This window comes from Hyperoodon ampullatus (genome assembly GCF_949752795.1).
Source record: "Hyperoodon ampullatus genome assembly, chromosome: 5".
NCBI classification, from domain to species: Eukaryota; Metazoa; Chordata; class Mammalia; order Artiodactyla; family Ziphiidae; genus Hyperoodon; species Hyperoodon ampullatus.
This window is the reverse complement of record NC_136918.1, coordinates 119,796,047-119,822,778: the sequence shown is the minus strand read 5'-3', so window position 1 is coordinate 119,822,778 and position 26,732 is coordinate 119,796,047. Positions and strand designations below refer to the sequence as shown.

The 26,732-nt window shown below is 34.9% G+C and overlaps 1 protein-coding gene across 1 annotated transcript in view; it reads right to left on the bottom strand.

Annotated features, from left to right (window-relative positions):
* Positions 1–543: 543 nt before the first annotated feature.
* Positions 544–26,732, bottom strand: part of LOC307053815 (chromatin assembly factor 1 subunit B-like) — a gene marked incomplete at both ends in the record, with an annotated part of 80,109 nt that continues 53,920 nt past the window's right edge. Inside the window, 2 exon segments of the mRNA XM_079705281.1 lie at positions 544–1,485; positions 1,489–1,587. Coding sequence (XP_079561407.1) covers positions 544–1,485; positions 1,489–1,587 — 1,041 coding nt within the window.

The following is a 26,732-nucleotide window of genomic DNA, read 5'->3' as shown; positions in this document are numbered from 1 at the left end:
CGCAGCAATGAAGAACCAATACAGCCAAAAATAAAAATAAATTAATTGACTAAAAAAAATTCAAATGGCCAAATATACTCCAACTACTTTAGAATTTGCCAAGGAAAGAAAGGAAGAAAAGCCAAAATCATCAGCTTTAAAAGACAGTCCCCATATCTCCCTAGAAGTTATAAGGATTTTTAGAAAGCTTTGGGAGTCCACCCATAAAGTGTCTGTACTTTCACACAAGTATTCCAAGGGGGGGATTTACTGATTTTCACACTAGGTAACATTGAACTGTTCCAGTCTCAGAAACTCATCAAACAGAGAATTTAGTCTATTAAAATGTTCACATCTCTGAGGTAAAAATGTGTGCTAAATACAACAGCCAACATATTTCTGGAGAAAATCGGTCCACGTATATCTTCTGTTACAGAAATCCATTTTCTAGTGTCCGTCAGGCTCCGTCTGATTCCACTGGTCTCAGGTGTGTTTGGTGTCGCCCCTCTCTGGGCACACGGGGGTCCCCAGACCTAGCAGCCTTCAGGCACATGACAGGTCTCATCAGGGGTCCAGACCTTGGGGACCTTCTTTGTGCTCACTGAGCCTGGGCCGCTTAAGCTCCGGGGGACTGACCTGAGGGTCTCCAGGCATCTCTGATTGAATTTCTTCTGTGGAAGGGCTGGAAATTACGCTGGTTGGTATAGAATTCAGTGGAGTATCTGTCTTTAAGGGTATCAAGTTTATTCTCCGGAGTGTTGACTTGCTCCAGGCCTGCAGTGTGTTCAGAGTGACCCTCTGGGATGGGTGGGCTTTCGCATTTTGACTGCCGAGCTGCAGGCTCTTCTCCTCTGAGGGTCCTGCCAGGAAGCCTCTGGCACCGGGAGCAGTCACAAGGGTGTCCTTGGCCGCCGTGGGGGCCGGAGACTGTTTCGCCTGAGGGGGCATTGCAGAGGGGCTGCTGGGGTCCCGGACTCTGCTGCTGGGGGCTCCCTCTCCCAGCCTGGGTCCTGGCGAAGACCCTGTCTGACTCTTGGTTTTCTTCGCTGTATCGGGAGTTCTCACGCACAGAACTGGCTTCTCTTTCAAGCGAATTCCAAGCTCATCCTTCTCAAACCCCACGAAGGAACAGTAACCATCCGTGGAACAGATGGCCAGGAAGGCCCCGTCGCTGGACCAGGAAATATCACTCAGGGTGTGGTAATGTATGTTAGACACGTAACCAAATGGGAACAGCTGCTGGGTGTCGTACAAAAGCACAGAGTCTTCAGAAGCCACAGCAAACACCAAGCGGTAGGGCAGGCTCACCAGCTCCACACCTGGCTCTGCTTCCACCACTGGCCTCAGCTCAAAGTAGACGGGGCAGCAGCGGACAGCGAGCGTCGCCTTCCCAGGACACGGAAGATGGGCGATAGGCCTTTTAAGATTTTTCCTGGAGAAAACATAAGTTGTATTTGTTACGTTTTCACCGGATTCCACACATCCAGCTGGTGTGAGAAGCAAAGATCAATCAGGAGTGAAACTAAGTCTGTAGAAAGCTTTAATAGCTATTCTAAACAACAGGCAGTATTCAAGATTGGTATATATCAGGAGGTAATTTATTAGTGTCTAAATTGTAATAAAAACCATTTATAAAGAAAAGGGAACAAGCTTATAAATAAAAATAGCTAATAGAAGTTTTTAAAGTGGTAGCCACACATATTTTTGGAATTCCTTTTTTCTCGAGGTGATACTTTACACAGCACAGCTTGCTTTTCACAAAGAAAACTTAATAAAGAGCACATAAAAGATTGTGTCTTAATTCCCTTGGTTTTCTAAATTTGCATTTCACTATTGAAAGATAAATACAGTATATTTTTGCGCTTTAGATGGATACACAATTGTTGCTATATTTCCTAAGAGTAATTTGTTGGCAAACATGGTATATCTCACTAAGTTTAACATAAAACAATGTATTTACTGTTATAATAAAACAGTGCTTCCTCAAGCTGGCAGGTTTTTTTTTCCATGTGTAGTAAGATTAAACAGCAAGAGTCATTGGACTATATAAGAACAGGTCTTCGAAAGACAGTATATGGATTTGATATGTGACCAGAATTTGTAGGATAAACCACTGACAGGTAAATCTAATATAGATATGCCTTTGCCATGGCCCAGGGAATCCGAATTTCAAAAAAAAAAAAAAATAGTCAAATGTCGTAGATGACAGCAGCTGTAAACAGGAGGTTGCATTAATTATTCAGCTGTGGTCAGATCAATTCAATTTTGTTGAGTACCCCAAATTGACCACACCCTAGGTTGAGCGGTAGGGTTTCAAAAAAGATAATGAAGGGCCCTACCTTCAGTAAACTTGTCTGGCTTTATGCAAATAAAACAAATTAATAGTACAATTTAATAGATAAAAGATGCCAAATCACTGGGTTCTTTGATTCATTTCTCTCTGCCCTCTCTCCTCCCTTTCCCCCACTACCATTTCAGCCAACAGATACTGAATTATGTAGATTGTCTCTCCTAGAATCTTATATACTTTGAATTGCAATTATCCAAGTTCTATATGATGTCAAACCCTACTATTTCATGTCTTGAATTTGCTGGAATATCTAGGTCAATGTCTATGTCAGGATCTATATCTATATCTTTCTATATTTGTATCTGTATCTATGGCTATGGCTTTAGCAGTATCATCTATTTATCTTGAAATACATCCATATTTTCTAGAGAAAAACACTGTATGTGAACTTCTGTAATATCTTTCCTAAGCTAACTTTACTACTTAAGTTATCATTCCTTTTCCTGACAGAATATATGTGTTTGTTTTTTTGTGCATAAGACAGCACTCCTTCAATATATCCATATTTTATTTCCCAGAGAAAAAATATGAACTAATATTTTTAGCCAGATATTCATAATCTCTAACAATCTATTCTCCAAGCAGACTTTCCCACCTTATTTATAATAGTTCTTTATCCTGCACCCATTCTCTGTAGAGTCCAGTTCCTTGTTGACAGGAAATATTTTTCCATTTTCTGCTTATTGATCATGCAATTCCCCAAGCTAAGCATGTTCACCCTTCCATTTCCATGTGTATAAATTCTATTCATTCTTTTGTTTGACTCAAGTATAACATACCAGGAAGCCTTTCCTGATTTTCTCAGCTTGATGTACTCTCTCAAGTTAGATGTAACTATTATAGCATTTTTTGCATGCAGTTTTAGGTTATTACTTTTTTAAAAATTGTATTATTTATTTGTGTATTTATTTATTTTTGGCTTCATTGTGTCTTCGTTGCTGCACGCGGGCTTTCTCTAGTTGCAGCGAGCAGTGGCTACTCTTCCTTGCGATGCACAGGCTTCCCATTACAGGGGCTTCTCTTGCTGTGGAGAATGGGCTCTAGGCATGCAGGCTTCAGTAGTTGCAGCTCGCAGGCCCTACAGCGCAGGCTCAGTAGTTGTGGCTCACGGGCTTAGTTGCTCCGTGGCATATGGGATCTTCCCAGACTAGGGATCAAACCCGTGTCCCCTGCATTGACAGGTGGATTCCTAACCACTGCGCCACCAGGGAAGTCCCTGGGTTATTACTTTATAATTGTATTTTCAATTCAATATTTGTTGAGAATTTACTGCGTGTCCAGTATTGCAGTAAGAGCTGGGATATGAAAATGAAAAAAAACTCATGCTGTCTCTACACTCAAGATGTTCACAATCTAGTGGTGAGGCAGACATGAGAAAAAATATAACATCCTGTTGAAAAGGCTCTGGACGTAGAGAACAACAGATGCTATTATATGAATAAATGTCTATATTATTATTTAGGGCACTAGGAAGTGTATTACAGGAGGAAAACTGCTTGGACTGAGAGTAAAGGATGAAGGAGAGTTCACAGCAAATCACATCAGGTATACAATGGGGTGGTATAGGGCATTCCAGACAGATGAACATGTGCAAAGGCACATGTCCAGTAACTTATTTGAGGACAACTAAACAATTCCAAATGACTGGAACTTCAGTTGCACAGAGGAAACTGGTAAGAAGTAAGACAAGAGAGGCAGTGAGGAGTGAGATGGCCAAAACCTTATCTTTTACACACAAGAGTTTGGAGCTCAGCTTGTAGGTTGCTAAGAAAGAATATGATCAGATATGCATTTTGAAGAAAGCTATGGGATGAGGGGAACTTGTCAGATAGTTATTTGGGAGAGGGGAATGAAACTATTTTTCAACCTAAAACATGGGTATCAGGGATAGAGAGGGAAAGATGGAAGAAAGAGTTAGGAAGGTTGCCATGTATCTGCCTTGGAAGGTACCATTACTAAAACAAGAGATGTGAGAGAGAAGCCCAGGGTTTAGTCCAAGTAGAATGAGGATGGCTCTAAATTGGGTGAGTTTAGTTTTCACCATTTATCCAGATGTTTGTATAGAATTATTAACTTTTCTCTTAGACTATTGAGTCCTTCAGGGCAGGATCTGTAGCTTTTTGTCTACATATTTCCACTGCACATAATCCAGAGTCTTGCACTTAGCAGTTGAATTGGGAACAAGTAGGCTGGAAGAAGTTCCTGTAGGTCTCAGAAACTGTTCTGATCTGGCTACTTAGAGACCCTCAGTCAACAACAGACCACCTCTGCAACTTCAGAGGCAAGGAACGTTCAAGAACGTATTCCCTTTTGCCCTACGGGTTTCAGGTGAACTCGATGATTGGCAGAAGATGTTCCAGACAAACTATGTTCTCTTTTAGACAATGTAGAGTCCCCTGAAGTCTTTTGCTAATTCATGTGTCCTGTGAAACAAAACCAGTGGATGGTGATCAGCTAGATTTAGCTAAGATAGCTCATCAATTTTTGGATCCAAGATCCTAGGAAGTACTGAGTGGTTTTAAGCGATAAAAACTATTAATGTCCATCTGTACCTGTTTCCAAGGCAGAAATAGAGACACAGACATAGAGAACAAACATATGGACACAAAGGGGGGAAATGGGGGGTAAGATGAATTAGGAGATTGGGATTGACATATACACACTAACTAATATGCGTAAAATAGGTAACTAATGAGAACCTGCTGTATAGCACAGGGAACTCTACTTCACTTCCCTGTACAGTAGGAACTAACACAACATTGTAAAACAACTATACCTCAATTAAAAAAAAAGATTCATGTACCTATATCCCAAAGGTTATATCACCTCTGGAAACAACAGCTATGATTGAGTCTATTGAGGTTTAGATTTTAAAATGCCTGGAAATATATATCATAAAGATTTCCCACATAAATATCATTTGAGCAACAAAATTATGACAATTTTCTACTGAGGTAGAAAATAAGGAAGCATTTTAGGGGTACATCTACCACAATATATTTTTCAGCTTGTGTGCATCTTGTACTAATGTCATGATTCATTTATGGATCTAACATAATATTTAATATTTTTAAACTTAGTTCAATTTTTCTTGTTTGCTTTTTGTCTACTTTGGAAAATGACTGATTTTGTTTCTTATATCAATTCCTGCCCAGTTTTAGTATCACTGCAAAATAACATTTTAGTTTCAGCTATTTCTGAAAAAACAATAGTTTTCTAATTGGTGGGATTTCAATTTCCTGAGAACAACTAATCCAAATTACAATTTTTAAGGCATTTTCCCTATAAAGCTACTTATTCAAATAAAGATTTTACTGGTTCAATTTTCTGATATGTCTGTATGCTGGGAGCAAGAAAAAGGAAATAATTAAACAAATTGAGGCACTTCTTTCATTTAGTTTTAGTGAAAATCTTATATAAATTTCCGAGAAAAATGAATATTTTGTGAAATCATTATTGCAGTATCATATTTTAAAAAATTGTTTGTACTAACATTATACAACATTATTCTAGTTTGGATATAGCCATAATAGGTTTTTACACAGCAATAGTTTGGTAATTTAATACAATAAAAGGAATAGAGAAGACAAATATAAAGAGAATACTTAGATACATTTTACATATTAATGATGTGCTACATGTAAACACACATCTATAATGGAAAATTAGTCAAGGAGTAACAGTAAGAAACTCAAACCAGGTGATATCCATGATAATTGAGGATAATTAGGACAGAACTCTTCTGAGTAGAGACTCCCAAACTTCCGTTGGCGCACATGCTGAAACAGCTGTTTTGGACCTACAAACAAGTAAGATGCAGTTTTATTGCCCTGACTGAAACTTATTTTTATAACATGATCCCTCTCTGGCTTAAAAATGTTCACTGCTGTCAGTCTGATTTTAGGGAGTTATACAGTTTTATTAGGTGGTACTGATGAAAAAATCCTCACATATATTTTCATGCATGGGGTCAAAAGATAGTGTATAAACTTGTAATCAAATATGTGGAACCATTTATTTAAGAGATGCTGATTCCAAGTGCAGTGCGAGATTTGAAATGGTTTTATTAATTCTTAGACAAGAAAGACAGTTTCAAAAAGTCTCCACAGAAAACAGAGTACATTTAGATTAATGAAAAAAGAAATGTAGTAAGATACTCTACCAAAATGGCACACCAGACATATTTCATGTTTCCAGAGGATATATGGAGATTGTAGTGAATGTTGCAGTCTTGCTTTCAAGGAACTTCATTCAATCTGCATTTTGAGACAGTCTATTTATAAAAACTGTAGTCATCCTTCCCTTGCTGTTAAGGGAAATATCTGAGTATCAAATCCCCCTTGGATCAGAGAGCAAAAAAGTACCATTATTTTATTTTGTGACCATGCAAATATTTTCACTGTGTGAATGGTAAGATCTCATACTCGGAATATTTATTCTCTTTGGGAAGAGGTGTTGACCTAGTGGACAGGAGAGACTTTGCATACTTGGCCTAATTTTATCATGTGCTCATTTACATCAAGGTAGAAGAATTTAGAAGTCATCCTCTAAAATGTCTACTCATGACCTTCCACTTCATATCTTTCCTCATATCATGGATCTGTCAAGATAGAACCATATTTGAGCACATATTTGTACAGAGTTATGTAAAATATGCTGTGGAAGTTACCAAGCAAGTAAGATCTTGCTCTAAGAAATTAATTCCATAAAATTCAGAGACAGGAGTCAGAATTTAGGTACATAACTATAATACTAACATAAATCATATAACATTATGAATTGCCAAATTACACAGAGAAAGGCATATTTCACCCACAGATCTAATTGAGCTTAATCTCATGATGAACAGAAAATTTCCTGGGGCTTACCCAAAGGCTATGGCAATCTACAAAAGAATAAAAAGGTAATTTTTGTAGATTTATACTAAATATATATTAAAATATATTTGTGATTTTATGATGATGAGGCCTAAAAGGATGGTCTGGTATTATATTTTTAGGGATTTTTTTCTGTTGTCATTTAGTTTTGAATCCTTTTGAAAAGGTGCTGTTTCATGAATCTTCTAATATTTATTCTTTATGCAATTTGAATTATATAATTTTAGAATTGGAAAAACAATTATTCATTATTTGTCTGTCGCAGGGAAGCAGAGAACTGGGTGCTGATAAAAAGGATGAATAATGGCTAGACTCTAAAACTATTTTCCTAAGCCACAGTTTGGTGAACACTGTATTAAATCACAGACCCACAGAATATTAAAGGGGGAAGGAATTTGGAGATCGTCTAATCCAGACCCACCATTTTTGCAGATCCAGAAACTAAGCCCAGGGGATTAAGTGGCTCATCCACAGTCACAAGCAAGTTAGTAACTGAACCTGAACCAAAACCCAATATTCTGTCTCATGTTCAGTTTGTTTCCCCAAATTGTCCTAGTCCTCTAAATAGTATATTTTAAATTTTTAATGTTTTTGAAAAGGTATTATAGCCACATTGTTCAAAAGGTATAGAAGATGTAGAGTGAAAAGTACACTTTTCACTCCCTGCCTCTTTTACCACTTCCTATCAACACCTCTCTCCACATTCCCTATCCAAACAAAATATTGCTCCTTCAAAACATTGTTCAAAATCACCATCTCATTGATGTTTTTCTTGCCCACCCTACTCAAATTGAAACCCATGTCCCCAGTAGTCTAATTTCTCTGTATAATTGATCATGTTCTACCATGTTGTATATTTTACTTTTTTTCACATATTGTTCATCTCTCCACAGTAGGATACAAGATACGTAGAGGAAGGAGTCTTTTTCTATTTCTTCAGTTGCTAAATTCCCAGTGCTTAATGGGAGTTCAATAAATATTTGCTGGGTTGAGTTAAATTGAGTGACTGTGTATCTACCTGCTGGTGTGTTTAGAATATTTCTGCTTGAATATTCTATAGTTTCTACTTTCTGAATAATGGTATTATGTTATTTGGTACATGGATATTCATAACTATTACATCTTCATGTGAACTATACCTTATATAATTGTAAAGTTCCCCCTCTTGTACCACTTTTTTGTTTTCACCATGAGTTCTACCTTAGTTGATAATGAAATTATGCCTCTGATTCTTTTGATTTGCATTTGCTTAGTGTACTCTTATTTTTTTTATTTTCACATTATCTTGTTATGTTTTTTTGGGTTTTTTTCCCCAGTGTTATTTATTTGTACATTTTCACTATGGATCTCTTTGATTTTGGTTTATGTATAGTGTGTGTGTGTGTGTGTGCACATGCATTTAATGTTTAAGAATACTTGTTTTTTTCCCATTGCTATAATTATAACCTTAACACCCTTTTTTATTGATTTAAGCAATGTTTATTAGTTTCATACAATAAGAAAATTGGTACATTTTTCTCTCGCTTCCCTCCACTCTCTCTCTCTTCCAACATTTGATTATTTTTCTTACTCCTTACCTTTGTACTGTTAAACATGCACAAACTTATATCACTTGACTTACCAAATTTAAATAGTATATTTAGCTTTCAGGTATTTTAGATGAGACAATCAGCAAAACTTGCTGGACAGCCATTTAATTTTCTCTATTCTTCAGTGAATGTTTGTGTCATATTTATTACAAGAGGTTGGAAAAATTTGTGAGAAAATAATTTTACAAATTTGGGAAATTGATAACCTATGTATATTGATTTCCTATTGCTGCTATAACAAATTACCACACATTTAATGACAACCCAAATTTATTATCTTACAGTTCTGGAGTCCAAAATCAGTCTCACTAGTGTAAAGTCAAGATTTTGGTAGGGTTGGTTCCTAAGAGCAGTTCTTTGGGAAAATCTCTCTACTTGCCTTTTCCAGTTTCTGCAGTCTGTCTTCATTCCTGGGACCAGGACTCCTTTCTCCATTTTCAAAGCCAACAGAATAGTATCTTCAAATCTCTCTCTGCTTCTTCTGTCATCATACCACCTTCTCTGACTCTGATCCTCCTGCCTTTATTTTATACGGACACTTGTGATTGTTTTGGTCACACCTAGATGACCAGGATAATCTTCTCATCTCAAGATCCCTAATTTAATTACATGTACAAAGACCCTTTTGTTATACAAGGTAAAATAGTCACAGGTCCTGGGATTAGGATGTGAACATCTTTGAGAGGGCATTTTCAGCCTAACATACTAAGTTACACGATGACAAAACATTTAGTAAAACTGTCACTTACTATAAGTTGAAAAAAATTAAACATACCCAAGGATCTGTGATCTCAGGTAGAATGCAAGGTTGGGCAAGATATTTCCAGGCATAATGACAGAAGCATATTTTGGTTGGTTTTAGCTACATCTAAGGTACTACAGTAAAGAGATGAGCTCAGAAAAGTGAGGGCTTTTTAAAAATTATTTTACCTTTTTAAAAATTTGAGGTATATTAGCTTCAACTGTATAACATAATGATTCAATATTCACATATATGGTGAAATGATTGCCACAATAAGTCTAGTTAACATGTATCACCATACATAGTTTAAAAACATTTTTTTCTTGTGATGAGAATTTTTAAGATTTATTCTCTTAGCAATTTTCCAATATGCAATACAGTACTATTAACTGTAGTCACCATGCTGTACATTATATTACCATAACTTAGTTATTTTATGAATGGAAGTTTGTTCCTCTTGACTCCCTTCACATTCACCTATGTTGGGAAGACATTTTTCAGTGTTAAGACTCAAGAGGTCTGTGTGCTTCTTAAGCCTTTGCATTAATCATAAAATCATGCCTGGCTACCTAGTTCACTGTCCCCAAAATGATGATAACCATGTGTGGAGAAGACTTGGACTCACAGACATGTTTCTTGAAGCAGAGCTGCCCCAGCCAAGCAGCAGATTCTGGAGAATTTCAGAGAATTAAATGTTATTGTCTTAACCACTGATTTTTTTTTGTATTATTATGGTAATGGGTGAAAAAATGTATACAGTATTACAAGTATTATGTTTTACATATTTGTATTTTATTTGTCATTTGTAAATTATATTCTTTGGTTCCCAAATATTTTAGAAGAGACAATCAGGAAATTCTTCTTCCAGTCTTTTCCCTGTCACTTCTTTCCTACTTTTTCTTTTATTATTTCTTTATTGTCAGGGAATATACCTTCGCCTGTTGAGTTAACCCTAAGCTTCACATTTGCTTTGCAGTTAAATACATTCAATGCTTTATGCCAGTTCTCTTGTCATGTTTTCACCAATCTTTCCTTAATTAGCTGAAGTCTCTTCCTCTAGTAGTTTTCTTAAAAAGGTCTCTTGGGAATAAAATTCCATGTCTCTTGCACATTTAAACAATTATCTGTAACTTTTATACTTGAGTATGGCTGTCTGAATATAAAATCCATGACTTATGCTTTCTCTCCTTAAGTATCTTTTAGATATTGCTCCACTGACTTCTGGTATTGACAGGTTCTGTGGACAAATTTGAGACTAGTTTGATCTGTTTTTCCCTTTATAAGTATTCTGAGGCTGTTGCCTGTCTCTTTATCTTTAGTTTCCAAAGTTTTTATTTATTTATTTATGTTTACATCTTTATTGGAGTATAATTGATTTACAATGGTGTGTGAGTTTCTCCTTTATAACAAAGTGAATCAGTTATACATATACATATGTTCCCATATCTCTTCCCTCTTGCGTCTCCCTCCCTCCCACCCTCCCTATCCCACCCCTCTATGTGGTCACAAATCACGGAGCTGATCTCCCTGTGCTATGCGGCTGCTTCCCACTAGCTATCTATTTTACATTTGGTAGTGTATATATGTCCATGCAACTCTCTCGTTTTGTCACAGCTTACCTTTCCCCCTCCCCATATCCTCAAGTCCATTCTCTAGTAGGTCTGTGTCTTTATTCCTGTCTTAACCCTAGGTTCTTCATGACATTTTTTTTCTTAAATTCCATATATATGTGTTAGCATACGGTATTTGTCTTTCTCTTTCTGACTTACTTCACTCTGTATGAAAGACTCTAGGTCCATCCACCTCATTACAAATAGCTCAATTTCGTTTCTTTTTATGGCTGAGTAATATTCCATTGTATATATGTGCCACATCTTCTTTATCCATTCATCCAATGATGGACACTTAGGTTGTTTCCATCTCCAGGCTATTGTAAATAGAGCTGCAGTGAACATTTTGGTACATGACTCTTTTTGAATTATGGTTTTCTCAGGGTATATGCCCAGTAGTGGGATTGCTGGGTCATATGGTAGTTCTATTTGTAGTTTTTTAAGGAACCTCCATACTGTTCTCCATAGTGGCTGTACCAATTCACATTCCCACCAGCAGTGTAAGAGTATTCCCTTTTCTCCACACCCTCTCCAGCATTTATTGTTTCTAGATTTTTTGATGATGGCCATTCTGACTGGTGTGAGATGATATCTCATTGTAGTTTTGATTTGCATTTCTCTAATGATTAATGATGTTGAGCATTCTTTCATGTGTTTGTTGGCAGTCTGTATGTCTTCTTCGGTGAAATCTCTATTTAGGGCTTCTGCCCATTTTTGGATTGTGTTGTTTGTTTTTTTGTTATTGAGCTGCATGTGCTGCTTATAAATTTTGGAGATTAATCCTTTGTCAGTTGTTTCATTTGCAAATATTTTCTCCCATTCTGAGGGTTGTCTTTTGGTCTTATTTATGGTTTCCTTTGCTGTGCAAAAGCTTTGAAGTTTCATTAGGTCCCATTTGTTTATTTTTGTTTTTATTTCCATTTCTCTAAGAGGTGGGTCAAAAAGGATCTTGCTGTGATTTATGTCATAGAGTGTGCTGCCTATGTTTCCCTCTAAGAGTTTGATAGTTTCTGGCCTTACATTTAGGTCTTTAATCCATTTTGAGCTTATTTTTGTGTATGGTGTTAGGGAGTGATCTAATCTCATACTTTTACATGTCCCTGTCCAGTTTTCCCAGCACCACTTATTGAAGAGACTGTCCTTTCTCCACTGTACATTCCTGCCTCCTTTATCAAAGATAAGGTGACCATATGTGCGTGGTTTATCTCTGGGCTTTCTATCCTGTTCCATTGATCTATATTTCTATTTTTGTGCCAGTACCGTGTTGTCTTGATTACTGTAGCTTTGTAGTATAGTCTGAAGTCAGGGAGCCTGATTCCTCCGTCTCCGTTTTTCTTTCTCAAGATTGCTTTTGCTGTTCGGGATCTTTCGTGTTTCCATACAAATTGTGAAATTTTTTGTTCTAGTTCTGTGAAAAATGCCAATGGTATTTTGATAAGGATTGCATTGAATCTGTAGATTGCTTGGGGTAGTAGAGTCATTTTCAAAATGTTGATTCTTCCAATCCAAGAGCATGGTATATCTCTCCATATATTTGTATCATCTTTAATTTCTTTCATCACTGTCTTATAATTTTCTGCATACAGATCTTTTTTCTCCTTAGGTAGGTTTATTTCTAGATTTTTTTTCTTTATGTTTCAATGGTAAATGGGAGTGTTTTCTTGATTTCACTTTCAGATTTTTCATCATTAGTGTATAGAAATGCCAGAGATTTCTGTGCATTAATTTGGTATCCTGCTACTTTACCAAATTCATTCCAAATTTTATAATGGACCATGTCTTGGCCTGTTCTAGGTCAGTTTTTTACAACACAAGATGTTCATTTTTGTTATAAAAAGATAATTCCTCTTTCATGATTTTTTCACTGTAGTAAATTATATATAACATAAACCACTTTAACCATTTTTAAGTGTACAGTTCAGTAGCATTAAGTACATTCACATTATTGTGCAATCATCACCACCCTCCATCTCCAGAATATTTTTATCCTCTTAAAATGAAATTCTGTACCCATTAAAGAAAAACTCCCCATTCCCTCCTCTCCACAACCTCTGTCAACCACCATACACTATCTTACTTTCTGTCTCTATGAATTTGACTACCTTAGACACATCACATAAGTGAAGTCATATGGTGTTTGTTCTTTTGTGATCTTTCATGAATTTTTAAAAATTAAACCTCTAAATATATTTTTCTATTTTTTGTTTTGTTTTGTTTTGCTTGCTTCATCAGGGACTCCAATTATGCATATAGTGAGGACACTTCCACCAAATCTAAATAGCTAATACTTTATTTTAAAGTCTTTGTCTTTCATTTTCCTGTTTTCTATTGTCTATCTTACTTAGTAATACTTTTAGTAAGCATTCTTCTTTGCAGCCTTCATGTTTTCCTTTATTTCTGCAATTATTTTTTTCTACTTCTTTTCTAAGATAAGATAGTTCATGTTTCAGTCCACACAGTTTCTTAACACCTCTTACCTGAGTTCATTATCTGTTTCTCGTCTAATGTTATAATGTTATAGAGACTCTTGTTTCATGAGGTTTTTTTTTTAATTCATGCTGAAATATAATATTTGTTCACATTTCTCTTAGGCACCATGGCAATGAGTTTATTCTGTGGTGTAAACTTTTTTGTTTTATGCTTCATTTTGTATATTATCTTTGTAGAGATTCTGTTCTAGTTCCTTTTGTATTACTCATCACTGAATGTGTTGGAGTTTTCCCGGACAAGCTATTTTCAGGAATTTTCTGTAGGGTTAGATATTTCAGAGTACTCTTAAAATTTTCAGAATCCAAATGATCTCTCCTCTGCTGACAATTATCTCTACAACTACATTTTGCTAAAACTTCTCTTCTGGGAGTTTTTTTTTTTTTTTAGCCCTCTCTCCTCTCCTTTCATCCAAACCATTCAGGTCAGGTTGGAGAACAGATTTGCCATCAGTACTGTTCATACTTATTCCCATCATGATTACTGCAAAGAAGGGATACAGTTTCACAATTCACAATGAGCCACTCACCTTCAGGAAAGATAATTTTGCTGTGCTTTCTGAAATATGCTGCCACTGACCAAGTCTATAACTCACATATTATTCCCTGAAATTTCTTCTATATACCTTCTCCTCAGTACATACTTTTCAATTCTGCTTCCTAATTTCCTTGAAAATGCAGTTAGAGGTTTTTATTATCATTGTGGTTGTTGCATGATTTCTAGGAGGAGAAAGAGAATTTGTGTCCTTGACTCATGTAGGGAAATTCTGTTAGTAGTTTCTTAGCTCCAAAAAGCCATATAAGTTTCAAACTGGGAAATAAATAACATTCATATTGTATTATACAGCACCTGAGGTTAGATTCCTGACATTATCTGAGATGTGTTTCTTGGATCACTTCTAATGTTATCTTTTATTTATCTTTTTTTAATCACTGTATGCCAGAGTGCTTATTACAGTATCTGTTACATACTAAGTGCTTAACAAATGTTTGTTGGAATCTAATAGATGAGTGACTAGTGGATATTATATATCAAACTGATGCTCATCTTACACAAAATATGAGAAATTCTCTACTGACCCAAGAATCTTTTGGCTAGTCAATTACCTCTACTTAACCAGTCAATACTTTATCTTCTCAAATATTTCTTAATTGATTTTTGTTTAAATTGTACTGCAATAATTTTAAATATGGCCATTGATAGACTATAAATTTAGACAACAGTAGTGCTGACATATAGGAATAACTTCTATGCATCTGTGAGAAGTGCATTTTACTTCACCGTATAAATTTAATTTGATGTGCCGATCCACATTCAAAACAATGGTACAGCAAATGTTTTATATTTGTATCTTAACCCAAGAATTAAAACAATATTTATTTGCAATTTTCAAATGTAGCTGTTCTTTTTCACCTATTTCAATAGTTTACAAGGTTTCACACTATGGAAATGAGCTGATCAATAAAGTATTGAAAATCTTTGATATTTTCTTGATAGAGTAATACAATGCCCTTTATATGGACTTTCCCTAGCAGTTAAATGATTATTTATTTTGACTTTTTCGTTTTCTTGCTCTATCTTTATGTAGCATTTAAATTGACACGATATTAGAAAAGCAATTTGTGTAATTGCAAAGAGTTTTCTAATCCCTGGATTTATACTGATATGTTATCTTCTCAAAATGAAATAAAAGCCCTTGGTTAGTATGCTCGGTAAGAAGATGTCAGTTTTCAATTATAATACAGTGTAAAGTAACCCTACTGAGCATGAACACTGTATTTTGTGTTAATTTTCTTAATTTAATTGCTTTTTTATTAATCTTAATACTTAACAAATGGGATAATATCTGCAATGAATTTTTCAAGAAGCTTTGTAGAGGTTTATCATCACTGCCCCTTTTTGAATTTTATTATAACAAATATGAGATGTAAAAACATTTTATATTCTTCACTGATGCATATTTTAAAAAAATATTTCAATTCCCATTTCTTAGGAATAAAAGTGTTTTGTTGGTGAAAGCTAAGACATCAATTCTTAAATATAATATTATTAATATTTATTATTCTTAGAATATTTGCAGTGTCAAATACAAAGACATTATTTGACTTACTTCCATGTAAGAAAAAATATAGTATTTTCTCATACCACATTTTGTCATCTGGGGAGTGTATGCATGCATATATATTTAACTGAACTCCCAAAGTAATATGTTTCCAATTAAGGAGTAAATAACCCACATGTTATATTAGAAACTATATTCTAAATATAATATAAAGAATATATAATATTCTTTATATATTCTCATAAATTTTACATTAATATTTTTAAGGACTCTTTTTAAAAATATTTATTTTATATTGGAGTGTAGTTGATTAACAATATTGTGTTAGTTTCAGGTGTACAGCAAAGTGATTCAGTTATACATATACATGTATCTATTCTTTTTCATATTCTTTTCCCATTTAGGTTGTTATAGAATACTGAGCAAAGTTCCCTATGCTATACTGTAGGTTCCTGTTGGTTATCTGTTTTAAATAGAGTAGTACATATATGTCAATCCCAAACTCCCAATTTTTTTTTATTGAAGTGTAGCTGATTTACAATATTATGTTAGTTTCAGGTACACAACATGGTGATTCAGTCTTTTGCAGATTATGTTCCATTATAGGTCATTACAAGACAATGGGTATAATTCCCTGTGCTAAACAGTATATACTTTTTCTTATCTATTTATATATATTACTTTGTATCTGTTAATCACATACCCCTAATTTGTCCCTCCACCCTTTCCCCTCCCTTTTGGTAACCAAAAGTTTGTTTTCTATATCTTGATTACTGTGGCAGACAGCCTCTAAATTGGCCCCCAATAGTCCCTGCCTCCTAGTATTCATAGATTTGTATAATCCCTTCCCCTTGAGTAGGCTAGGTTTACTGATTCACTTTTAAAAATTCTTATCTCTTTTTTGATCTTTATTAAAGTATAACTGAAAAATGAAAATTGTATATATTTAAGGTATACAACTTGATGTTTTGATATATGTATGTATTGTGAAATAATTGCCACAATCAAGCTAATTAATATGTCATTTCACATAGTTGCCTTTTGGGTGAGAACACTTAAGATCTACTGTTGACAAATTTCAAATATATAATATGGTATTTTTTAACTATAGTCACATTGCTGTACATTAAATCTCCAGAGCATATTCATCTTCCATAAATTAAACTTTGTATTCACTGGTCAATGTCTTCTCATTTCCCTCTCCTCCCACCCCCTGGTAACCACCATTCTACTCTCTGCTTTTATGAATCTGTCTATTTTAGAAGTGATAGGATGGCACTTTCAAGATCAGGTTTTAAAAGACTGTGTCTTCTACCTGTAATATTCTCTCTCTTCTCTTTCATATTACTTGAGCTGGGGAGAACAAGCTACCATGTTTTTGGCAGCCCTTTGGAGAGGCCCGTGTAGAATGCTGGAGAAATGAAGCCCTCAATTCAACAGGCTGCAAAGTGTTGAAGTTCTCCTATAACCACTTGAGAGACCTTAGAAGCAGACGTTTGCGCCCCAGTTGAATTCTGAGATGTAACTCTGACATACAGCTTGACAGCAGCCTCATGAGAGACCTTGAGCTAGAGGCACCCAGCTAAACTATGCCCAGACTCTTGACCCCAGAAAGTGTGAGATAACAAATGTTTGTTGTTTTAAGCTGCTAGTTTTGGGGATAATTTGTTATGAAGAAATAGACAACTGCTACAATTACCAATAATCTAACCTCCCTAAACCTGATAATTTTTCTGACACAAGGTTACTAAGCTAACTTTTCAGAGGCTATAGACAAGTGTTTCTTCATAAATATAAGACTGAATGGATCATTTATTCTAAACATTCATAATTTTAAATGTATTTCATACATTTTAATTTTATACAGATAAATTCAGAAATTAATAAAATGAGAGGAAAAAATCTTTTAGCCCTTGTGGTTATTATGAGCTATTACAAAAATATATATATACATATATATTTTTTCATTCAATGCCCAGCTGGTTTCAGAATTGTATCAATGAAATAGCTTATCTCCAGCTCTTTTCTAAGCTCCAGATCCATACCTACAGCTACCTACTCAACGTTTCTACTTGAATGCTTTAAAGTTATCTCAAATTTAACACGTTTGTAACTAACATAACTATAATATGATTGTTTCCTCTTCCAAACCCTCTCTTCTTCTGTGTTTCCTCTTGGTGTATAGCCTCATCGTGTCTCCATTTCTACACTTCAGAAAGTGAGGAGTTATCTACAGCAGTCTTTATAGTAAGTAGGGGACAGGTTAATTTGCTCCAACAAAGAATATGTAAAAAAAAATAATAATAATATGTAATTTATCATAGGTTAACTAACATAGAAGCACATTTCTCTTTTACATGGTTTCTAAATAAGTGGTCTGAATAAATAAGTTGTTGGGGAAGCCTTGCTATCATCATTATATGGCTTCCATTTTTGGGTTCAAAGCAATTTTTCAAATGCTGACCATCTCTTGGTGGGAAAACAGGAAAGGCAGGGGAGTAAAACACGTGATCAAACAGTAGCATGTATAGCCCTTGCTCACATGCCACTGACCAGAGCTTAATCACAAGAACACATCAAACTGCAAGAGAGTTGTAATCTGAGAAATGATTGACCATTAGTCTAGCTAAAATCCAAATGGGCTAACATGGTTTGGGATGAAGATTACAGACTCTTAATGGCAGACAGCCTGGCTTCAAATCCCTGGTCTACAACTGACCAAACTGTGTGCTCTTTGGCAAGGAATTTTGTTTCTCTCTGTACCAGATTCCTCATATGGAAAATGTACATAATCTTATCTACTTCACAGAAAAATATTTATAAAGTATTTAGAATTGTGCCTGGTACACTTAAGTATTTTTCAGTTAAAATGAGTATTATTAAGCAGGAGATAATAGATATTGGTGGACAGCAAGCACTGAAATTTCAGTTCCTTTCATTTATTCTCCATATTTAATCTGTCACCAAATTTTGTTGATTTTGTTGATTTTTCTTCTTAAACTGTCTCCATGTCTACTGTAACCTCCTTGAATCTACTCTTCCTTCACTTCACCCTAAAATCTGCTCTCTACACTGTGAGAAGTTTCTTTTAAAACTGAAAGCATGATCATTTCATTCTCCATCCATCATTTTCCATGGTTTCTCAAAGCTTCTCATGGTTTTTAGAAGGAAGGAAGGAAAGAAGGAAGGGAGGGATGGAGGGAGTAAGTGTTACAAGGCTCCATACACCTCCAACCTGCCTATGCTTTTGGTTTCTTCTTCGCCAGTCTCTCAACACTCTATGTGAATATGCTTTATTTCAGTTTACTTTGTAAATATACCAGGATTCCTCTGGTCCCAATGTTCTTGCACACATTCTTCCCCTTTCATGGAATATACCAACTCCTTTTTCAGTTGACTGCTATTCTTTTTTGGAGATTTAAGTTAATAATCACTTCCTTGTCAAGTCTTAGTAACCACCCATGTAAGGCCATGTCCCATGTTATTTACTCTCAAAGTAATATAATCTTTTCTACAAAACATACATCATAGTTTCTGATAATATAATTTTATTGTTGGTTTTTTTCCTTAAATACTGGCCTTTTCCACTATATTATAAACTTTTTAAAGGTAGTGATTAGGTCTGTTTTATTATTGTTATTATTCAAAATTATTTTATGTTAATGATAAAAACTAATACAAATAAGCTGCTGAGAACAGACTCAGGGGTGTCTGTTAGTAGACAAAATCCAGAACTATACACTAAGACAAAACATGCATAATAAATTAAGAATTACTCAACAAGAACTTTATCTTCAAAAACGTGCTGTGGCTTTTAAAACATTTTTCCATTAAGCAATGAATTAGTGCTAATTATGCTTATTTAATAAGAGTAAAACATACTCTTGTTAAAATAACAAAACATTTCTTTTTACTTTTTATTGTTAGAAAATTTATAAACATACACAAGAATAGAGTACAATGAGACTTCATATACTCATTAGCAGCATCAACAATCATCAATATTTTGCCATATTAATTTCATCTACCTCTGTACCTTTGTTAATGACATATTTTTACAAATCCTCAAAAGAATTTCATGTAATTCCTAAATAATTTAGTATATTTCTTTAAAATAACAATAAGGACATTTTCTTACACAACCCCAGTGACATTATCACATCTAAAGAAACTATTTAGACTCAGTCCATATCCAATACCCAGTTAATATTCAAATTTCCTCTTTTGTCTAAATTTCTTTTTACAGTTGATTTTCTCAACTCAGGATCCAGACTAGATCTACTCACTGTATTTAGTTATTATAGATTTAGGAACATTTAAAAATGAAAAATAAAAAGTATATTTTCAATATACGTCACTATTTGGGATTCCATATCAGATTGCTAAGAATATGTAGATTTTGAAAAGGCCTATTTACTTGATTTTAGTAACCACAGCATTGCAAAATTAAGATGGCTATGAATTTTTGAAATGCCTCCCACTAAAAAGTGGTACCTATGTCCTCTCCCCTTGAATCTTTTATTTATTTATATTTTTGCAGTACGCAGGCCTCTGACTGTTGTGGCCTCTCCCGTTGCAGAGCACAGGCACCGGACGCGCAGGCCTAGCGGCCATGGCTCACGGGCCTAGCCGCTCCGTGGCATGTGGGATCCTCCCGGACCGGGGCACGAACCCATGTCCCCTGCATCGGCAGGCAGACTCTCAACCACTGTAACACCAGGGAAGCCCTCCCCTTGAATCTTTGACAGATATGACAGAAGTGATTTTGTGCCAGTTAGGGGGCCCAAGTCTTAAGAAACTAGAAGCTTCCTGCTTTTTTCTCTCAGAGCACTCTCTTTGCAAACTTTGAGCTACCATGGAAGGAATCTGATTCCCCTGAAACTACCATTTTGGAGAGGTCATAACAGGTGGTGGAGTTCCAGCTGAATGCAGCATTCCACTCATCTCAATCAAGATGCCAGATGTCTTAGACCAGTAGAACTACTATAACAGAATACCATAGACTGGGTGGCTTAGAAACAACAGAAATTTATTTCTCACAGTTCTGGAAGCTGGAAGTCCAAGTCCAATCACCAGAAAATTTGGTCTCTGGTGAGGGTCCACTTCCTGGTTTATAGATGACCACCTCCTCACTGTGTCCCCACACAGCAGAAGGGTCTCTCTGAGGTCTCTTTTATAAGAGCACAAATCCCATTTATGAGGGATCCATCCTCATAACCTAATCATTTCCCAAATGCCTCACTTCCAAAGGCCATTATACTGGGGTTAGGATTTCAACATGTGAATTTTGGGAGGACATAAAAATTCAATCTATAGCACCAGACATGCATATGAAGCTGCCTTGTACCCTGCAGACAAGCCCATCTGCCAGATGAATAGCACTGGGTGACCTTCATCACTACCATATGTATCTGAAGAATCAACCAGCTGAGCTCTGACTAAATCCTTGACTCACAAATTATGAGGTGTTATAAAATGATTGCTGTTTTAAGCTGCAAAATGTCAAGGTTATTTGTTGAGTAATAGTAGCTGACAGGAGCCTAACCAGAAATCCGCTTTTCTCAGAACTGTGCTGAAATTTCTAATCCTTGTATAATAAGAGTAGGTCATAATTCACCTAAAATTTACTAAAAGTTTTAGTAGAACCCACGAATATAATACAAGCATATAATAATTCAGCTCTGCCATTTTTTCCCCTCTAAGAAAAAGATCTCTCCCAAACTTTTATTCTGGAGTATGTTGATAGCTAGTCTAGTTATAACTACATTTTTACCAATAATGCTACAGATTTTTCTCTTTGTTTCCGAATTCAATATATTTGTACAGTTTACCCTTGAACAATGGAAGGGTTATGGGCACTGAGCCCCCCTGAAGTAAAAAATTCATGTATAAATTTACAGTTGGCCCTCATATCCATGGTTTCATATCCATGGAACTACATGTGGGCATCATGTAGTACTGTAGTTCGCATCTATTGAAAAAGCCCTCATATAGGTGGACCCATGCAGTTTAAACTTGTGTTGTTCAAGGATCAACTGTATTTTGAATACACATCTGAGTGAACAGCTAGTAAAAATATCCATCCAGATGAAGGTCAGAGAAAGATCGAGGAAAAGAAATAAAAACTAGAGAGACATTAAACAATTAACAGTTTACTTCTAGAGTGCTTTATGCTATTTTAGGCCCTTATACTGGCTTCTATTTGCTCCAACTTCCAAAGTTTAACTAATTTCATTATATGAATAATTTTTTTTTAATTTGTGAGGAAAAATGAATTATTTTAAAACTTGAATTTTTTAAACATTTTTCCCATGAAGAGCTGAGTTCTACCTGGAGGATACCAAAGTGTTAAAGGTTGAAAAACTAGTCAAGTCAAACATTCCTCATGGAGTTTTATCCAGGAAGTGAGATTTCAAATCAAAGAGATTCTTCACAATATCTAAGTCTTTGTATTTCACTTTGCTGACAAGATGCTCCGGTGCCCTTAAAAATTCTCTGATGCTCATCCAAACAGATTGATCATTTCAGAATCTCTGAAAACATAAGCATATATAGAACTTTCCTTCTTAATTTTTCCTTGAAAATTTAATTTTTTTTTCTCATAATCACCAAAGTTATCCCCTGAAGAGCTGTGGTCAATTTCTTCCTCAGTGGCATGAAAGAATCTAACATTTAATATTTCTAAGGACAAACTAATTTCTCTGAGTCACAAGTATATTGTTAACCCTTGTCTTACAGTACCCATAAAAAAAAATGTGCTATGAAAAGGTATTCTTTTTATGTCTACCTCAGGTACGAGTTCCTGAATTTCCAGCAGCTTTTTTTTTTTCATCATTTCTTTGCATTTTAAACAACTTCACTTACGAATCTGATGACCAAACATAGCATTTCTAACCAAAGTACAGGGTATTTGGTTCTCTTTCAACCAGACAAGAACATATTTCTCTTTGTAGTGATCAAAGGGACAGGGCAGTTGGCAAATTTCAAAGCATGATTTTGGGTTAAACATTATCCTGTTCCCTCTAAAGAAAACTGTTGAAAGAATTCATTGGCTAAGAAAGAGTTTCCGTTTTTTTGGGTAAAGTTTTTGTTTCAATTTTATGTATCTGGACAGTTATAAAATGCAATTCTTTCTTGTGGTTCCCAAATAATAAATTTCATATATATATATATATATATATATATATATATATATATATATATATATATATATATATTGCAGAATGAAAACATTAAACTTATAGTACATTTTCCAGGAACCAAATAACTGGTATCCTGCTGAGGTATCCCACAGTTAGAATCCACACTGAAAGGTCTGTGGTGATTCCCAACCAACAGCAAGTGCTAGCAGGTTTTCTCTCCAAATGTCCCTCATAAAAGACGGATATGGGTCACCCCATAATTGTAGATCCCTGTTTGCCTTCTAACAAAATATCTGGAAAGCACCAGGACAGCACCTATAGCAAAAATAGTCACCCACCTAATTTATGTGATTAAAAAAATCCAAAAAACAAAACAAAAAATCCTCCTAGTAAGCTTCCAAATGAGTCAGCTACATCCCATTTTCAATAGGCAGGCAGCTGACTTCCTTCTTGTTTTAGGTTTCTGGTGATATTTTATCTCCTTTCACAAGTGAGGAGCACATTCATGAACTAGGATAAAGAAAAAAAGCATACCTAGTTTAATTCTAATTCAGCTGTTTTTGCTAAAAACAACAAAAACAATAGAGAGTAAATGTAGGTAAGCCTGGGAATGTTGTTCTATTGAAATTCATTTACAATTCCTAGATACATTTAACCCCCTCTGTGTCTGCTTAAGAAAAATTAGTATTAGCTGCTTAAGGCATTTTGGTCAAGTAGCAAAACAAACCTCATTCCCACTGTGCAAAGCCTAGGCTTTGAAACTGTGGGAGCAAGAAAAAAAAAAAAAAAAACTAACAATAATCTCTGCCCTTGATATATTTTAGAAGAGAGAAATCTCTGTAGATGACAGTACATAGGAGAGGTTTTGCATGGTTGACCAGTTCTCTCAAAAACAGAAATGAGTAGAGGAAAGCAAAGACATCAATTGCATTTAACCTGGACTAATGTCTTTGGAGTCAGAATAGCCTGAAATCAAATCCTGGGTAAACCCCATAGCAGCTGGCATTGCCTTGGGGCCTGTTACTTAACTTCTCTAAGCCTCATACCTCTTTAGTGGGGATCAAAGAACACATTTCTCAGGGTGACTGTGAATATTATATTACAGCAATAAAACAAATTCTGAGCAACATGTCTTATATTACTAACTTTGAGTTTAAGTTATATAAACTTGAAGTTATTTTACTGAACTGGAACTGACAACACCTTAGTAAAAATTTAATAGCTAACATCAGAATGGGAGTTTCCTTAGATGGTAACACTTCCCCAAACAGAACTTCTGCTAAGCTTAAATTGTCAAGTTATTAAAAAAGATATTGTTGGCTAACTTACACTAAAATTTAAAATCAAAACTTGAAAAATGTTTCAAGATGGTCGAGTTTTATCTGATTGCTTAGTGGAGCAATTTATAGCTACCGCAGTGTGTTAAATTGGGGACATAGGTAAACAGTACCCTAATACATGCCAATGACAGATATTTGTAATCAAACTAAGCTAACTGCAACTTTCTGTATTTCCTGGATTTACTTTATTTGAAAAAAAAAAATCTGAGACCTTGTTAAATGTGTGAGGATTATTTGGAGTGATATGAAAGGGCTAAAAAATGTAATGGAACTATGACACTGTGATTTGAATAAGTTATAGCACAATTGTACCCGGATCTTCTCTCTATATGTACTTAAAATTGTAAGCAATATTGTAAACTTTTTATAGATTGTATAAAACACTGTTGTACGTGATCTTCAGGGGAGATGTTTCCAATTGTCTGTTATGTTTCTTCTTGATTATTCTTCTTATTAAACTTGTTGCACGTCAGCTCTAGTTATAAGATTATTCAAAACAGAGGTATTAAATATCTGTGTGCATAATATTGAACCTCCTCTAAAGGATTAAAATTTAATACTGAAACTTGCTGTGCTAAAACAATAGTAACAACTACAATGGGAAAAGCAAAATGTAAAAGAAATACAGGACTTGATTTACAGCAGTAAGTTTCTTTATATTCACTGTGCTATTTTGTGATGGGAAGTGGATGAAAGTGTTTTCTCAGGGAGCTTGTTTCTACTAAAATAAAGATAACTAGCAGATTCATCTGGTTCTTTACTAGGAATCACTCTATGCTGCTTTAGCTACCAGTCAAAAAGAAATAATATGTAAGCATCATTTGGTAATAGCATACTCTACCCATGTATTCTTGTCTAATTATAATCCTTATTAGCATACCATTTTTCCCTAAAGCTAGAATGGAATAAGAAACAGAGAAAGGGGAAGAGGATGACTAATGAACCATAAAAGTTCCTTTAGTGTTTATTTAAATAAAATCTAATTTTACAACAAAAAATTAAAGTTTCTCTATCTTTGGGGAACACTCATTTAAACACATGGCTTAGAGTGACAATATGTAACATGGGGGATAGTGAGAGAAAAATCACTGAGATCAAAAAGAAGATGAGAATGAATTTTTAAATCTCATTAGGAAAAAGAAAGCAAATGACATAGAGGAACAGCAGTCTATGACTTTAAAAACTGTCACCAAATAAAGCACACTGCTTCTAGAATTACGCACCTACCAATTTAGCGTCAGGATGGTGATCTGTTGCACACCACTCCCCTGAAAGGGACAATTTTTCTTTCAACAATTATCTTCTGAAAACAGAAAAGAGATCAGTCTAAACTAGATTTCCAAACATAGTAGAGAGCTAACTGTGACAAGTTAAATATCAAAAGTTTGATTTTGGTCAAAAGCAAATAAATGTTTAAAAACTTTGCTTTGATAGTTAAATTCAAATAGTGCTCCGGTTAACATTAAACATATAAAATATTTTTGTAATATAAGGGAAAAATGACTATAGTAAGATGTGTACATATTCTATTAATTTCAAAATAATTGGGGGTGTTGAACTATAAAGGAGTTCTCATAAAATTGTATTCATATCTGTCTCTGAAATATAGATATAATTTTATCTGCATCTGTGTAAGTAAGGATGGATATTGGGAAAAGTAAACAAGCAAACTAGTTCCAGAAAACATAGAAAATCAAGTCAGGAAAGAATGATCACCACTGGTACCCACATACAATAATCAGGCATTAAAAGGTCCAACCATTTGTAGCAAGATGATGAATTAGCTGTTGTAGGAAGAAGGTGGCTGTGTAGATGCTAACTAATCCACTGTCCTCAAAGATGAAACTCCTGAATTAATATGGCTGTTACAGGAAGATGTTAAGGGGTCAAATAAATAATAAACTGAAGAGGGTATCTTTTAAGCAGCTGTTAATAGATGTGGCAGTGACAAAAGGAGACATCAGGAAGGAGCCAGGAGCAGAGATAGGGAAAAAAGAGGCTATGTAAGTGGAATTCTTATTAGCTCAGGGGCCTCAGAAAGGTTTTAGGCTCCCAAGTGACTCATGGAGAGAAGTAAATGTGATTGCAGCTTCCATGCTTTTTCTGGTTAGTAGGGAAGATGGCTGACTCTGAGGTATGGATGGGAAATGGTCTTTGTGGTAGAACTGATTTGGTAAAAGTGGCTTGAAATTTTGTAAGGTTTAGTGCTTGGAAAAAGATAACAGGAGGAGAGTCAATGAGGTATCATTTATGAAACATTTACCTACTTACCTCAATTCCTAGAACAAAATAGAAAATTACTCTTTGGTTCTCTTTCCTTTTATACATGTATATATTTTAGTTATGTGTATATATATATATATATATATATATATATATATATATATAGTTATGTGTATATATATTTAGTTGTAGTATATATTTAGTTTTATATATATATTTAGCTATATATAGGTATAAAGTGTATGTATATATATATATAATAAATATATATTTTGTTATATATATTTATTTAGTACTAGGCAAGTCATCTAATCTTATAATTCCTAAATTT